General features: G+C 27.5%; 7 protein-coding genes across 7 annotated transcripts; 4 read left to right on the forward strand and 3 right to left on the reverse strand.

Annotated features, from left to right (window-relative positions):
• Positions 1-217: 217 nt before the first annotated feature.
• GO595_006756 (uncharacterized protein) lies at positions 218-679 on the forward strand (the record flags this gene model as incomplete). The annotated part of the gene is made up of 1 exon (XM_067920144.1): positions 218-679. One exon carries the CDS (start codon positions 218-220, stop codon positions 677-679), a length of 462 nt encoding a protein of 153 aa, XP_067772976.1.
• A 610-nt stretch (positions 680-1,289) lies between these two features.
• GO595_006757 (Ras family protein) lies at positions 1,290-1,736 on the forward strand (the record flags this gene model as incomplete). The annotated part of the gene is made up of 1 exon (XM_067920145.1): positions 1,290-1,736. One exon carries the CDS (start codon positions 1,290-1,292, stop codon positions 1,734-1,736), a length of 447 nt encoding a protein of 148 aa, XP_067772977.1.
• A 2,186-nt stretch (positions 1,737-3,922) lies between these two features.
• GO595_006758 (ribosomal protein L29) lies at positions 3,923-4,294 on the reverse strand (the record flags this gene model as incomplete). Its single annotated transcript, XM_067920146.1, has 1 exon — positions 3,923-4,294. The coding sequence occupies one exon, from the start codon at positions 4,292-4,294 to the stop codon at positions 3,923-3,925; it is 372 nt and encodes a 123-aa protein (XP_067772978.1).
• Positions 4,295-4,797: 503 nt separating this feature from the next.
• GO595_006759 (putative actophorin) lies at positions 4,798-5,220 on the forward strand (the record flags this gene model as incomplete). The annotated part of the gene is made up of 1 exon (XM_067920147.1): positions 4,798-5,220. One exon carries the CDS (start codon positions 4,798-4,800, stop codon positions 5,218-5,220), a length of 423 nt encoding a protein of 140 aa, XP_067772979.1.
• Positions 5,221-5,825: 605 nt separating this feature from the next.
• GO595_006760 (ubiquitin-conjugating enzyme E2 T) lies at positions 5,826-6,350 on the reverse strand (the record flags this gene model as incomplete). Its single annotated transcript, XM_067920148.1, has 1 exon — positions 5,826-6,350. One exon carries the CDS (start codon positions 6,348-6,350, stop codon positions 5,826-5,828), a length of 525 nt encoding a protein of 174 aa, XP_067772980.1.
• Positions 6,351-7,316: 966 nt separating this feature from the next.
• On the forward strand, positions 7,317-7,733 carry GO595_006761 (uncharacterized protein; the record flags this gene model as incomplete). Its single annotated transcript, XM_067920150.1, has 1 exon — positions 7,317-7,733. The coding sequence occupies one exon, from the start codon at positions 7,317-7,319 to the stop codon at positions 7,731-7,733; it is 417 nt and encodes a 138-aa protein (XP_067772981.1).
• A 2,687-nt stretch (positions 7,734-10,420) lies between these two features.
• Positions 10,421-11,470, reverse strand: GO595_006762 (UV excision repair protein Rad23; the record flags this gene model as incomplete). The annotated part of the gene is made up of 1 exon (XM_067920151.1): positions 10,421-11,470. The coding sequence occupies one exon, from the start codon at positions 11,468-11,470 to the stop codon at positions 10,421-10,423; it is 1,050 nt and encodes a 349-aa protein (XP_067772982.1).
• Positions 11,471-17,646: the final 6,176 nt, after the last annotated feature.

Genomic DNA, 17,646 nt, shown 5'->3' on the forward strand with positions numbered 1-17,646 from the left:
CAACAAATATGAAACCTTATATGTTGCGTTAATTATTGTTTTTCCAGTTTTCTATTTTTGTTCTTTATTAATTAATTTCATATTTTATCATGCAGGAATCCTCAAGCATTTCATAACGTTAAATCATTTTATTGGGAAAGGATTTTATACTTTATCTGAACTAGCTGATAAAATAGCAGAAGTTCGAAGATCGCCACCAGTATATCAAGTGATTAACATGAATAACAAAGAAGACGTGCAAAACCTCCAATATGTTACATGGGAAGAATATGGAGAATTTGTATCCATTCCAACTGATAAACCAGTTTGCGTATATTTTCTAACGAACATCGATTTAAGTGAAGCAATGCAAAATGATTACAATAACCAAGCTAAGGATAAAAAGATACAATTAGAAAAGTATATTAATGTCAACACAGATCTTTTAATCGCAGGTGATAACATTCCATTTGTTGTTAAGTTTATGACAAAGCCATTCATGAAAGTAATTTATTATATTCTGGAAATTTTCTCTTATTCATATTTATTGGATATGATATTTTACTCAAATTGTAAAGTGCTTGTCGTGAATTCTTCTAAAAGAGCAGAAATTGAACCAATGTATAGAGCTAAAGCAGGCGAAATGGATCTCGAAGCGCCTACATCGATATTTAAAGATGAAAAAGCTGAATCTCCATGAAATATAAGTAAAATTAAATTACCTTTGTGATGATTTGTTTGAATAAATATTAAATATTGTAAAATCTGTAAAATTAAAATATATTTTTTTATAATGTTTTAAGAAAACAATTGCTTTTATATAAAAAGAATATAATTTCATTGATTCTATTCCAAGTATCAAATGCAAACTTAAATATGCAAAAATTAAAACATAATTGATTTGATAATGTTGTAAGAATACAATTGCTTTTTATAAAAAAAGAATATAATTTTATAAAATTTCATTGATTTGATTTCAAGAATCAAATGCAAACTTAAATCTGTAGAATTCACATAAGAAAAAGTGCAATTTTTGTTAATTAAATGGAAGTAAAGTATACAAAATTCTAACCCATACAATATGACGATCAAAAATTGCGGTTACACAGTTGAAAGTCCTCAATTATTTTGTCAAATCATGAGCGATCAGCCTCTCCAATTTAAGTTCATTGTAATCGGTTGCAGTGGAGCAGGAAAAACATCCATAGTTCGACGTCTAGTTGATAATAAATTTGTTAAAGGAACACAAAGTACAGTTGGGATTGAATATTTTCACACTTATTACAACGATTGAAGGTCGCACTGTTAAAATGATGATTTGGGATACAGCCGGTCAAGAGCGTTTCTATACGATTGCTAAAGCATATTTTCGAAGTGCTTTAGGCGTTGTTTTAGTTTTCGACATTACTGATCGTAAAAGTTTCGATCAATTGCCACGTTGGCTTCGAGATGCACGGCTTGAAGCGGATCCACATTGTAGTGTTATATTAGTTGGTAATAAGTGTGATCTTGCAGCAGAACGCGTTGTTTCTAAAGAAGAAGCAGAAGATTTTGCACGCACACATGAACTTTCATATGTTGAAACATCAGCAGCAGATAATATTTGCATTGAAGAAGTTTTTATGCGTACAGGTTCAGATTTACTTCGAAAAGTTGCGAGTGGAGAAATTAATGCCGGAACAGCTACACCATCAGGTGGTGCGCCTACAGTTAATATCAGGCGAAACCAACCAGAAACCTCGAAATGCAGTTGCTAAACATAATTAAGATCCATTTTTCTATTTTTTATTTCTTTGTTTAAATAACATTTTTTTTCATTTTATAGTTTAAAAACATTTGTATATTTTTGTTAATTTTCTATTTAACATTTCTAATTAACAATCTATCATAAAATTCATTATCAAATATTAAAATAAATACACCATTAGCAATCACAAGTTGAGCAAATTTTTTTAAACAAACAAATTTAATATAAAAGATACAACCAAAGCCAATCGCGCAATTCGATATTTTTTATCCAACGTTAAGAGATATTTTTAACGTATGATTTCTGACCGTTTAAATGTTTCATGTAAACTCTTCAAAAAATTGTATCTTTTGACGTTTACAATTTAACTTCTAACAAAATTTTAAAAACAAATCACATTCTTGGATGCATTCAACCTCCCTAAGATTTCTTTCAGGAATTTCATTTCTCATAGGCGTGATATTTCTTTATTCATAAATTATATGTTCAATTGTTAGTTGCATTGGATTTGCTGTTTTATCTGGAATGGAGCAAACTTAGATATGATCATTCAACACACTCAGAAAAATTTTAATCACAGCTTGTATATTCTCTATATTATGAAAACCATTTCATGGATTACGCCTGTTGTTTTTATTTTTTGGTGTGTTATTAATTTTAATGAGTTCTAAAGCAAAGTTTGCTGATAGTTATCTGTTTATCTTGTTTTAATCATTTTGCTGCTAACAGCACTATTAAATTTTTCTTCTGATGTTTGTTGTTATGCTTACTCAACACCAGCGAAATGCCAAGAAATAAATCAGACAATTAATCAAACACAAGATTTGAGATTTAATGAAGAAGTCTACAAAAAATATCATACAAAAACAATTGCATTCTTTGTTATATATATCATTGCATTTTCTTCTCTTGTGCTTTGGATTGTGAATTTTTGTTTATTGAGTTGTTGTCCAAATAACAAGAAAGGTGCTTCACATGGAAGTAAAGCCAAAAAATCCGCATGTAAATATTCTTTATTGCGAATATTTTTATTAATATTTAAATTTATATTTGTGAATATGGTCAATTTGTAATATTAAATTTTTTGTTACTAAAAATGAATAGTTATTAATATTTTTTTAAAATAATGATATCATAATTAGAATATCATTTGTTTATATTTTTTTGTTTGTTAAATAATGAAAGAAATAGAATAGTAATAAAATATCTACTCGATTGTCATATGTTTCAACTTGCCTAAATTAACATTTTTACAGTTTATAGTTTAAAACATTTATTTGACTTTGTTGTTTTTTTATCATCACCGAACAAAGAAGAAAAAAATAAAATAAAATAAACGGCCGCCACATGAAAAGAATGAAAATTGGAAAAGTTTTGGAAGGATTCATTCTTACAATTATTTCATGTACTATTGCAATGATTATCAGGAATTTCAATGTTTTAGACTATAAATATTCTGTTGGAATTTCTTCTGACTTTCTTTATGAAAAAGATAACTTATATGTTGATATTCTTCGAATTTTCTCTGTTTTTCTATGCACACTTTCAAACTATTCAAAAATGGTTTTAAATCCATTATTTATTCTTCACGTTGCAAATAAAGGGAACGACATCTTTTTTGTTTCTTTGCTTTCATTAATTCTTTCTTCATCTTATTCATGTTATGGAACTATCATAATATCATTTCTTCGACATTTATTTATAACACCACAACCAGGTGTTAATCTTCTTTGGCTTTTTGATTCACATTCTCTTGTTGAATTCAGGACAATTATGCGAAATATTGTAATTTCATATCAACTTCTTGGGGTATTTATTCTTCGACATTTCCATAATTCAAGTATGTACATGTTAATATATTTCATTTATGATCCATGCAGCGATTGGACAACGATTTCACTTCTTTTTGAAATGTTTCGACCATATTTAACAAAAAATCGGAAAATTGGAACGTCATTTGCATTGTTTGCGTTTGGTTTTGTCTTTTGTCAGTCTTCGCTTTATTCGTGGTGGACAATCAAAGTCGGAAATGCGAATTTTGCGATGATTGGCGCAATCATTTGTTCTGTCGCGTGCATCATCGCTTTGCTTCAATTAACTGAACTTAAAGAAAAAAGAAAATGTTAAATAATATTTAAATAAATATATTAGAAATGTATAAAAGAAATAATAATTAAAAAATTTTCTTCATTTTACTTATGCTTTGAGTGCATACTTAACTGGTTTAAGATATTTGGCACGACGTGAAGCCTTCTTGGTGAGTTTGTTGGCATATTTGGCTGGAAGAACTTTGCGTTGTGATTTAACTTGCTTCTTGCGGATATCTTTTGGAATTAACTTCTTGCCATTATACTTTTCAAGAAGGGCCTTACGTTGTTGTTCCATAAGAACTGTCTTAACGCGTGCAACATCACGACGAACTGTGAGAATTTCTGAAAGCTTTTGACGTGAGGAAGATGTAGCAATTTGGCCACGAAGTTCAAAAAGCTTCTTCTCAAGTGTGGCAAGTTCTTCAAGAAGATCTGCACGTGATTTTTGGATTAATTCGTGTGCTTTGAGATGACCCATCGCAAAAAAGGCTGGCCAAACCGTTAAATGGGGTATACTAATAACCGTTATCTCGATTGTGAAAAATTTAACATAACACTCAATTAACCAAATAGAAAATACGTTAAATTGAAAAAAAAAATTCATTTTAAATTCTCTCTTAATGGACATTAATCTAAATGATTTAATATTAATTTCAAGATACCCAAGATCAAAAATTTCATTAAAATGTTGTGCTTTTTAAAAGAAATGTTTTATTTAATTTGATTATTAAAATTTTTCTAAATATGAAATCTTCTGATATATCAAATAGAATTATTGCAAATGGGCATTTTTTAAGCCTTTCACTTCTTCTAATGACCAAGGTCTTTGGCCAAAAGTTTCCCTTCTCAAAATTGTCGTTTTACAAAATCTTCTCTCAATTCTTTCATTGAGCAGATTATTTCTTATGAAATGTATTCAAATATTTGAACGAGAACCGTTACATCTTTTTTGATGTCCGCTTAACTTCATTTTTTTGTCTGATGTTCACTGGAATTAAGATTCATGATGACTGCATGCAAGTATTTAATGACTTCAAGATAGGTCACAAATATAGTTATGTCCTTTTCACAATTAGTGATGATGAAAGATTCATTGTTGTTGACAAAACTGCGCCAAAAGGAAAATCTTATGAAGATCTCATTAATGACCTTCCGCAACGCGATATTTGTTTCGCTGTTTATGATTATGATTTTCATGATGAAGAAGGAAACCTTAGAAATCGTCTTATCTTCATATCATGGGTACCAAATACTGCACCTGCAAGAAGGAAAATGATTTCGGCTTCAACAAGAGTAACTTTCAAGAACGCACTCCCGGGCGTTGGCCTCGGAATTCAAGCAAACGATTACTCTGAAATCAAAGAATCTGAGATTCTTGCAAGGTGCATCGCATCCGTGAAGTAAAAAATCACTTAATCAATTGTTTATTTTAATGAAATTGTTGTGCTTCTTTGTTTAAGAGTAACAATTATTGAAGCATGAAGAAAAATAATATTAAACATTAAATTCTTCTTATTATCCACATTCAATATTTGTAATTTCCCTTTCTAAAAAATTGATTATTATTCATTCAATAAAATGATGTAATGTAACAATAATAAATAGTTGAGTATTATCATTACTGAATAAAGTGGTATGAATTAATTCACACGATAGCACATTCGTCAAATCCGAATCAAAATTTAGAAGAACATTTATCAAATGAGTAAAGTTTTTGAATTATTGGGAATAACGGCATGAATTACAGCAGGTTATGTTCAAGGTAAATTAAAGTAAAAAATATGAAAATTGAAATTGACGATAATAAAATTTCTTTATAATTAAAATGGCTTCGTATAAGACTTGGAGTGGTTAAAACAAGATGTAATTCTATTCAAATCCGATTAGGTCAGCAATTTTCTTAATTGTGAATAGGATTCAAGATGAAATATCTTTTTGTTTATAATCAATATCTCCAATTATTCGTAAATCATAATGCTTTAGTGAAATTACAATACGAATGAAATTTGTTATTCTTCTTCTGAAGACTCAGAAACATCTTCCTCGAGAGTTGTTGCAATTGGCTTTGCATAAGTTTCTGTATACCTCTTTGCTTCTTTATCATAAAGCTCTTTTGATTGTTGATATTGTTCTGCAATTTTTGTATCAAGAGGATCTGCAACATTTGGATTTGTCATCAACAAACGTATTTGGGTTAAAACCATTGCCAAATTAATGGATGGTTTCCAAGATCCATTCGGTTCAGGTTTGAGAGAATCTAAACAAATTCTTCCTGAACTATCAATATTTGGATGATAAATTTTTGTCTTGAACTTTATCACTGGTGGTGTATTTGGGTATGTTTCTGGAATTGATATTGAAAGTCTAAATTCACCTCCTTCAAATGGTGAATCTTCAGGTCCTTCGATAAGTGCTTCAAGTTGATCAAGGCGTTCATTTACTGGCCACATTCCAATTCCGTGGGGAGGGTCAACATTCATCCTTTGCAATTCCTTCTGTACGCGCAATAATCCTCTGTTGGTTGTTCCTTGCATTCGTGCTTAAACGGTCACTTGAAGGAAATCCTTTTTTTCTTTGTGTTTTACAGTCTTTAGAGAACCTATAGAATAACAAGGATTATTAAACTTAGAAGTGTCTACAAAGGTTTCTTATTTGTTCGTGAAATAAAGAAGTTATTAAAAATTCAGATCAATATAAAGAAAAAATTTTATTTTTATTACCTTGGGTAGAAACCTACCCATCTATTATGCTAATTTCATAATTATTACAAATAACATAGAAATTCAATTAAGAATTAAACATGTTTGTCATTTCCAACGGTCATATAAATCGTCTTGTTGAAGTGGGTCTTTCATGTCTGAAGTATAGAAAATAGGTGGTATTAATTGTTCAGTTTTAACTTGAGAAGTTAATGTTGGGTCATTTTTTTTATAGCAGCACTTGTAAATAATAAGTATCAAAATTACGAAAACTATGAACCCGCCTCCAATTATGATCCCAATTGTCCATTTCTCCATTTTTTCGAGATACTTTTCTTTTTTAAACGATCTTTGTCTGATTTTTCTCAAAATTTAATTCATTGAAAAAGTAACGCTTTAAGTAAAGTCCGATAATTGCTTTCAAAACCAAAGGGTGTTTTCGATTGAATTAATAGTATGCAAATAAACGGCTCCTTTTTTAACTTCACAGCACTAGAAAAAAATAATTCTTTTGATTATCTACTCGCCATTCTTGATTGTCCAATATCTCAAACAACTTACAGTTTAAATTGTGTATGAAATATTGATTTATTCAGTGTATCATCCATCTAATTGATTTTTTCGAATTATTTATTAATCAAACGGATTGACTTCAAAACTTATATAAACCTCATCCAAAACAAGAATTATGTTATCAAGGTTGAATGAAAATGTGCATCGGATAGCTCTCAAGTGCACCTTGAAATTTTGTTTCGACTTTTTGTGAGAACTTTGTTTGGCCAAATCCCAAAACTGCCACAAATGTCCAACGATTCTCAGCGCAAAATTATAAATTCAAACAAGAAGATATTTCGCACATGGCTTATAATAGCTGCCATTATTTCTGCTATCCCAATATTTGTTATTTTCTATCTAAAGAGAGATAATCCAGAAGCACAAAACACACGTACTTTTTATACAGGACTTATAACTACTGTTGTCGCATTCCTTCTTATACTTAATCGAATTCGTGTCATAGGAAGAGGAAAGAATATGTATACTCGAGGTGATCTTTCAAGAAATGTTTGGGACAAAGCCTTAATTGATTTAGTTGGTATTGGCCTTTTAATCGAAATTTTAGCAATCTGGTGGGAAAAGGCTTCATTTTTGTTGATAATAATTCCTGTTTACTTTATCTATCTTTTAATCAAGAAGATTTTCGGAATGTTTAAAATGTAAATCTCAATAAACAACACCATAGCTATTTGCTAAATTAGTACTCGTTAAATCTTTATCAAACAATTTTTTTTTCTAGAAATTACTTTACTTTTTACTTAAAAAATCATATACAATTCTATTTATTGCGTGTTTTAGATTTGTATGCAAATATACTTTAACTTACAGTATCAAAATGTGATGATTTCATATGCATCATTCTTCAATAATAAAATAAATTTTCATTAATCCATATTTTGTGTATTAATTTATATATTATATAAAAAAATATTTAAAATATTAATCTTTTATAAAATTAAAGAAAAATTATGGAATTAAAATTTTAATCAATAAATATTTAGGAAAAGTTCTTGATTATATGAAATATATTTTTATGATTACGATAGTTGGTCAATCGTATATATGCTTTGATCGAAAGAAATGAATAATAAAACGAATACTGTTGTTGGGTGATAAATAGCTAGAGTTATTAATAAAAATTAAATTTATTTAATGAAAAAATTATCGAGTTTTGATATTCAGAAGAAATGTAAATGATTTTTCCAATATATTCGTTCCGATAAAAAAAATCAATTTTATGTTTTCTATAAAACTATATGAGAAAGTAAGTTATTCATTTGTATTATTGAGATGCAAGAAAAAATAAGAATTTTTGTTCATAGTGAATATTCAAAAATACCAAAAATATTGAATGTAAATAGATATGATCTTATTGGTGAAGTTTTTAAAAATGATAGACCTTTTTTGTTATTATATGATGGGAAAGCTTTATCATTTGGTTTTTCGTTTGCATTTTATGAAATAAGAGAGGGAGCTCATCTTTATAAAATAAATTCTCAATGTAAAGATGATGTATTTGATGATCACTATAAAAGAATGAAAATAAAGCGTGATCTCGAAGAATTTCGTTTAGTTGATACATGTATGATGAAAATTGAATTTAATCCGAAATGTTACTGGAAAGCAATTGCAAGGTTTAATGAATCAGATCCAACAGAAACGAATGATACAAAACGGTACCCATGTACTGATATAGGAGTTTCAACAAAGCAGCCATCCACAAAAGCTCTTCCATCATTTTGGGAAGAGTAAAACCATTTTCACGAATTTTATTAATTATTAAATCATAAGTATTCTTCACATGTAAGAATTCATTATTAAATGTAGCGTAAATCGTTGAATCTTTTCCATGTTCTTTTTGAAAATAAAATGTGTATGCATAAAATAAAATCATTTCTTCCAACAATATTCTTTAAATATCAAAGAATGATTAAGTAAACAGATATAATCATACAACAAAAAATTTAGTATGTAAATTATGAAAATCTTCATATAAGTTTTCCTGTTCTTTGATAGTTTCAAACTTTTTGTCTAATCTTTAAAATTATCTTAATTTTTTAATGAAATGTTTTATCTATAACATGAAAGTTTTTAATGACTTCAAAAGTTGGAATGGGAATATGTTACGTTGGCAAATTAATTCATATCGTGGTGATGATAAAAATCTTAGCGAATATCATGAGCGGATCAATAATAAACTTGATGAGCTTGAAGTTGTTCTCAAAAAAGCTGAAGAACTAAAAATTTGGATTGTAATTGATATGCATTATCCACTAGGTGGTACTCATGGATCAGGTATTTATGATAATACAACATTATATGATTAATATGTTGAATTATGGAAAAGAATTGCAACCAGATTCAAGAATTATTCTATGGTTTGGGCTTATGATCTTATAAATGAACCTAGCAATACTGGTACAAACATTTATAATCTTCAAAGTCAATATGAACTTGTTAAAATAGTTCGAGAAATTGATCCATATACACCAATAATAATCGAATTTTATCCTTGGGCAAATTTTGGAATTGATTATATGAATCGTGCATTACCTTTTAAAGATATTATATATTCTGTTCATGTATATTCACCATCAGAATATACTCACCAAGGAGTTTTATCTAGGAAAAATAATAGCGGAAGTTATCCTGGTTTAATTAATGATGTTTATTATAATAAGACAGTCGTCGAAAAATATTATAAAGATATAATTGACTTTCAAAATGAACATAATGCTAAAATATATATGGGAGAATTTTCTGCTATTTTATGGGCAGAAGGAGCTGAAAAATATATCGAAGATGTAATACAAATAGCAGAAGATCATGAGTGGGATTGGACTTATCATGCATTTAGAGAATGGAATGGTTGGAGTGTAGAACATGAATGGTTAACTGGACCAAGAGTTGAAACAACAGCAAGAAAAGAAGTGTTGTTAAAATATTATAAACTAAATGAAAATGCTACATTCCCTTAGTTTCCACCAAAACTTGAAACATGTTCTATAGCTGGTCTTGTTTTGGTTGTAAATACACTGGCATTTTTCATTGCTATTATTATCAAATAGGTAAGAAATTAATGAATCATTATAATAAACAATAAAATGAGTTGCGTTAAAATATAATTTTTTCCATTTATAATGAGAATCTCTGTGATAATAAAATTTATTATATCTAATTTTATGGATTATATAAAGACATATGTCTTTTTTATAATTTTTTAAATGTGATTTTTGTAGATGTTATTATTTTCGTATAGATTTCAAGTTTTATAGCTAATAATATTAATAATATTGGTATTGATTTAAAGATAAATAAAAAAATAATTTAAAAAAAAAATCGTATAATATTTATTTCATCGATACAAGGCATGTTCTGGTCATTTCTTCATCCTTGCCACATGCTTCAAAAACTTGGATAACCATCATGGTATCAAAACCAAGATTTTCCAAATTATGAATTGATAATTGTTCTTTCTTTGTAAACTTTGAAATTAACATTTCATACTGTGATTTTCTTCCAAATTCAGAAAGATCGAAGTCATTTGGGTTCAATCCAATGCTTGCAAGGAATCCGGCTGGATCATCACGAATGAAACCAGCAATTGCAGGATTATCTTGTGCCGTTTGATCTAAGAAAGATCTTAAACTTGCTGGATTTCTAATAAGTTCATCTCTAAACAATAGAAAGTTCTGTATTGAGTTATCACCATCTTCTTCCTCATCGTCAATTTCGGATGCAGGAATTTCATCACATTCTTCATCATCAAAGTAATCATCATCACCAAATGTGATATTCTTAGGCTCTGACATTGGGACATCAGAAACAGAAATAAGGTTTGGAGCTTCAGGAATATAGCCCGATAATAAAAAGTCTGCTGCACGATCCATATTACCAACTGATGCTCGAAGAGCATTTTCACAATCACATTCTGAGAAACCCATTGCCATAAGTTTTTGGACATTTTCATGGAAGTTTGGTGGATCAGGGTAACGTTTTGCTCTTGTAAATGATGGTAATGGTTCAACTGATGGAAGTTTTTCAACTTTCTTTGGCGATTCTTTAACACTCTTTTCTGACTTTGGAGTTTCAAGTTGTTGTGGGCTTGATTCTTTTTGTTGTGGTTGTTGAGGCTTTGAAACGATTATTTGTTCTTTTGGTTTTACAGGTGACTTCTTTTGTGGAGCTGTATGAAGGACAATGAACCCTTTTCCATCTATCCCGAAAGACTGAAGAGTGTCATTATCTGAAAGAATTTTTGCCTTAAAAATCAATTTCATTTTTTCTGAGTCAAGTGCATACTCTTGTGCAAGCCTTTGCTTTACTGACAGTATAGTATCGGTTGGGTTAAGTTCAAGCTTATAGAGTTTGTTGCTGATGGTTCTGAAGTTAACAATCATATAAAGTGATATGTACAACTAACGTACAGATTTAGTTTTTTCAGAGCAAATGACGTTAACTTTTAACGTCCGGTGTGTTTCAATGTTTTTTTCATGGTCATTTTAATTTGTTATGTAATAAAAATGCCAATAAATATTGAGGCCGTTTAAGAAAAAGATCCTATACAAAATGGAAAGAAAAGCATTATTTCAGTCATTATTTAAATCACTTCAAGGACAATTAGTTATAGTTGAGCTCAAAAATAATGTAGCTATCAAGGGAGAACTACAACTCTGTGATAATTTTTACAATCTTAAATTGGTTTCTGCAGAAGTTTTGAATAAAGCAGCATTTCCGCAACTCCCAAGAATATCATCTGTTTTCATACGTGGTTCATCTATTCGTTATGTGCATTTGCCACCAGAAGAAGTTGATCTAAATAAGTTACATATTGAATCAAAACAATACAATTCTAATCTCAAAAGTAACAGTCTATAAAATACTCTATTTAATAAACATCAATTCTGTCCACTATTCACAGATTCATAGCTATACTCATATGAATAATCTAATGGAGATTTTGACTTTTTTGTTGCTAATACCGCTTCAAGTCTTGCAATTTCTAAGTCAAGCTTTCTAAGTTCTTTAATTTCTGCATCATCATCTTCTATTGTAATTTGTTTAGAAATGTCTTGCTTGTGTTGCATGATTTTCATATTACTCTCTATTTCTGCAAGTGTAGCCAAATCTCTTTCAACTTCTAAAAGATGGTTTAGTTCATCATACAGTTGCTTACCTAATGATGTAGGACTTAAATTTCGATTTATTTTTGTAGTGCTTTTCTCTTTTATTTCGGGGAAATTGTATCTTTCAAAAGAGTATACTCCATCAGAGATTTGGATACAATTTGTTTTTGAAATTTTAATTTCTTTTTTTGGATTATTAATTTCAAAAGAATTTCGTCTCTCTAATGAATCCAGACAAACTTTTTTACCACATAAAATGTCAACAATTGAAGGTCCCGAATTTACAAAAAAATTTGGATTCACAGCACAAAATTTCTTTTTGTTCATTTTGAAATTCGAGTTAACGTATTTTTTACAAACAAAACCGTTTATTAATCAGAATCGGTTATTTTCTGAGAATAAACAACTGAAAATATTTACGATGCGCAAACTCATCCAAAAGGATTATATATATAAAAGGTTTTATTATAAACGTTTATATAGGAAACCAAAGAGATCATGTATCCCTATCATTTAGTTGTGAATTACAATAAAATTAAAAATTAATTTTCCATTCCATAAATCGTGGGGTAATTAAGACATTAATAAATTTGATTGAGTCAATGAATTACTTTGTGCAAAAGTATTTGATTGTGTGAATATTAATGTTGGCATTGGCAAACAACCATCAATTATTTCTTTGGTTATATTTAATTCTCCAAATTTTTCATTTTGATATGTTTCATACACCATAACATATATTTCATTAATTCCATTGAAACAGTTTCCATTAATAGATGGTGAAGTTTCACCATAAAAATATATGCACTTAAGTGAAGAACAATAAGAAAATGCATCCGCTCCAAATGATTTTACATTCTTTCCAATGATTAATGTTTCTAATTCTTTACATGAATAAAAAGCCATTGATTGAATTTCTGTAACAGTGTTTGATATGATGACATTTGTAATTAAACAATTATTGAATGCAGAATCTTTGATTATATTTACATTAGCTCCAAAAGAAATTGACAATAAATTTTTACATGAATCAAATGCATTCGATTCAATTGAAGTTACTGAATCTGGAATTTTGAATGTTTCGCTGTTATTTCCATTTGGATAACTAATAAGTTTCGTAATTTCTTTATCATATAAAACCCCATCATTTTCATAATTTGAATAATATGAATTTTCTTTACGAATTTTGATGAATTGAAGACTATAACAGCGAAGAAATGGATTTGTGGATATTGAAGAAACTGTACTTGGAATTGTAACATATGTAAGATTATAACAATTTTTGAAACATTGTTGATCCAATTGTTTTTTTAAATGTTACATTTTTTAATGCAGTACAATATCTAAATGCATAAACCCCAATATTTGTTATACTTTCTCCAAATGACATTTTCTAAATTAAAGCAACTTTGAAATGCATTTCCTCCAATTGAAGTAACTGAATTACCAATTTCAACAGTAATCAATGATTTCCAATCAGAGAAAGCTTCATTTGGAATTTCGGTTATTTCATTCGTAATGATGACATGCATCGTATAGTTTTGATATTCACTTGTAAATTCACTTGAATTAGTGATTGTTAATGTTCCTGTTTCATTACTAAACGTTTGTAACGAATGAGAAAAAAAGAAAATAAATATTGTTAAAATAAATTTGTAATTTATTTTTTCTTCTATTTGAATAATATTTAGGTTAAGCTTGAAAGGAAAACAGTTTGTTTTTATATATAATACAAGAAATATTAAAATCAATAAGTTTACCAAAAAATAATATTTTGAATTTTTATATAAAGAATCAAAAGAAACAAAGAAAGATGATACAAAAGAAGAGGAGCATTTATATTTTTGCTGGTAATGTTATAAAATTTTTTGATCATATATTGAACTTATAATAAAATTAAAGACATTTGAAGTATTACATGAAACTGAGTCATTTCCAATCTTTGGAGAGATTATAAATTTTTTTGAGAAAAATAAATTACTTTGGCAATTTTTTTGAAAATTGATTTTTTTATTAATGATGTAAAGAACAAACTGTATTAATGTTATAATTAAATTCAGGAAAAGCTTAGAAAAATTGTTCTTAAAAGAAACCATTTGATGGAAGCGCAACTTGAAAGCTTGTGCAAAAGTTGCGCTTAAAAACCCAAAAACCTGAAACGATTGACCAGGAATTAATTATTGTTAGGTTTATTATATCTGGTTTGAATTCAAAACGTTGAATTTGAGCTCATAGAGTTACTTTTGATCCGGTCAAGTTTCAAGATTGACTAAGGGAGGACTTTAACCGCCTAAAAAAGTCCCTTAACGTGCATTAACGTACAAAAAACCCAATAAAATTTCCAAAAATTTTAGTCATTGAGTGAAACATGATTTAAGCAATCTGCGTGAAAATGCACAACGAATAATGAAACAACTACAGAGTTTAGAGGATGAAGAACTCGAATTTGACAAAAGATGTCAACTTGTACTGGAATAAGCGCCGAAGAAAATCAAAAAATGAAAAATAATGTGACGAAAGTGATGAATCAGACGTAGTGAGTGGGGTAGCAGAAGATATTAAGAAGAGAAAATTGAAACAAAAAGAACAACAAAAGAAAAGTAAAAAAGTGCATTCGTTTTGTTTGGGATAACCCATCCACACATTCCACAAAATAAATAATTATTCAACATAATGAATTAAATATTTACATTATTAAACTTAATAAAGCAAAAATTGTCATTTATTAAACAATTTCTTTTCACAATATTTTTTATTTTGATTTAAAACGTGTTAAGCATAATTTTAAAATTTCCTTTATTAAGAATTATTTTAAACAAATGTGAACCCATTAATTTTTTCCAAATTTGATTTTTATGGGAAAAGAAATAAAAAAAAACTCCACATCTCAAAATGGATTTATTTCTTTTCCTTTTCTAAAAGTAATTTGACTATATTAGTATAAGCAATTTCAGATGCATACATAAGTGCTGTTCTAAAAAATTTGAATAATTTCCAAATATTATTTGTGAAATATAAAATTATTAAAATAAATATTAAATAAAACAAATAAATATCTTTAGCATTAACATCAATTCCTTTATGTTCAAGAAGTAATTTTGCTATTTCGGTATAACTTTTCTGTGATGCATATATAAGCGGTGTAATAAAAAATTGTAATATATTAAAAATATTGTTTCAAAATAAAAAATTAGGAAAAACTTGAAAAACATTAATAAAACAAAACCACTATTTACGTTAATATTTTCTTGATTAAGAAGAAGTTTAGTAATTTCATAATTTTGATTGAAAACTGCACAAAAAAGAGCTGTTTTATATGATTATAATATAGTTCGAATATTAATATGAAACATCAAAATTTAAAAATATATTTTTTTAGAGATAAAAAAACGTTCTTTTCATTGATATCTATCCCATTTTGTTGTAATAGTAATTCAACCATTTCATAATGATTACATATAGTTGCATCAATAAGTGCTGTTCGAAATATTTATAAAAAATTCCGAATTTGATATTAAAATATCAAATAATTAGAAGAAACATTTTATAAACATAATAAAAATCTTTAGCATTGATATTAACTCCACTTTTATGAAGGATAAATTTAGTAACATTAATACAATTGTTTTCAGCTGCATATATTAATGGTGTTTTAAATAAAATAAATAAATTCCAAATATTATATTCGATCTAAAAATAATATGAAATAACATTATACAAAGCAAAATAATATCTCTCATATTAATATCAAATCCTTTTTGATTAAGTAAAAAATCTATGAACTCAATATTTTGAGCTTTTATCATTAAAAACAAATAATCTTGAGGATATTGTTTTCCTTCAAGGAAATACATCACTAACAATGCATTACCATTTCTTACAGCTTCATTAATAATCATATTATTTACTTCCATTCCTTCTTTTTCTAAAAATAAAAGGTATTCATAATTATCATATGTTACACATTTTATTCCCAAATAAGTTAAGTTGTTAACTTCTTCTAACTTATTTTCGGATATATAATAAATAACATCATTTTTATGATACTCTATTGCTGTTTCAAATAATCCTTCAGACGATGATTGATTTTGTACACATAAATGAATGATTTCAATGTTTCCACCAACTATTGCATATTTAATTGCATTATTTAATTTGGAACCATTCATAAGTAAATATTTAAAACATTTAATTGATCCAAAAAATGATGCATATTCAATTAATGTAACATTTTCTTTATTAATAAAGGAACATATTTCATAAAGTGATGGCGTAATATATTGATTATAATCGAATTCTTCTTGTGAAGATATTTCTTGAAGTTCTTCCAAATTATCATTACGAATTACTTTCGCAATTCTATTTGGATTAATTCCTTCATCAATTAATTTCTTATGAAGTTCAAAATCATTCTTTGAAAGTTCTTCATAATTTTCTATAAAATTATTTTCTATTATCGAATTTTTAGTATATTTTGTTTTATTTTCTTCTTCTGTTTTATATTGTGCAAAATATTTTGATTTGATATTTTTGGTAATATTTATATTAGCTAAATTTCGTTCAATCATCTTTTCAAGAATATAATATGATTCTTGTAAATCTTTTGTAAGAATAAAATCAGTAAATACTTTGATTAACCTATTATAAAGTTTAATACCAATTTCTTCTTCTTTCTGTTCAATTGATTTTATAAATTCTAAATATAAATTAATATCCTTCTTTTGGGAAATAAAAGAAATCAAAATTATTCTACTGATTGCATAGTTAAATGAATATGGAAAATTTGTATTACATATTTTCATGGTTGATTCAATTGATTCGGCAAAATTATCTTCATTTAGAGTGAAAATTATATAATCAAGTGATTGCAATATTTCAACGCATTCATCTTTTGGGATTGGATTGATTTGACTTGATGCTAAACCCATATTGGTGTTTGTCTTGGTGAAACAAAAAACCGCAAAAAAAATTGAAGTGTAAACCATTCCAAAAGTTATTCAACTAGTCAATTGTTTCATTGCTGTACAATTGACCAAAATTTATATGATTAACTAAATTAAAAATAAATAGAACCCAAAAACTTACAACAAATGTATAATATAAAATTTATATTAGGATTAAATCAAATGCTTATATTACATAATAAAATATATATACTTTAATTAAGCAAATACACCTAATTAAAATATTTATGTAGATTGTTTAGGCCAACTGCTCAACATTTGCAATCTTTATATTTCAAGAAGAACTTTTATACAGCATTCTAAGTTAATTATTTTTAAATATTGAAAATACAAAAGGAATATTAAAGTTTTTGATAAACCACATTTATAGATATTATTGTGAATCATTACTCCCAAAATGTGTGATTTTAATCTTATTAATATATCTATATTTTATTCAAAACAATTATTAAAAGTATAAATTGCAATTTTATCATTTAAAAATGT

Source organism: Histomonas meleagridis (assembly GCF_020186115.1).
Source record: "Histomonas meleagridis strain 2922-C6/04-10x chromosome Unknown contig_48, whole genome shotgun sequence".
Lineage (NCBI taxonomy): Eukaryota > Parabasalia > Tritrichomonadida > Dientamoebidae > Histomonas > Histomonas meleagridis.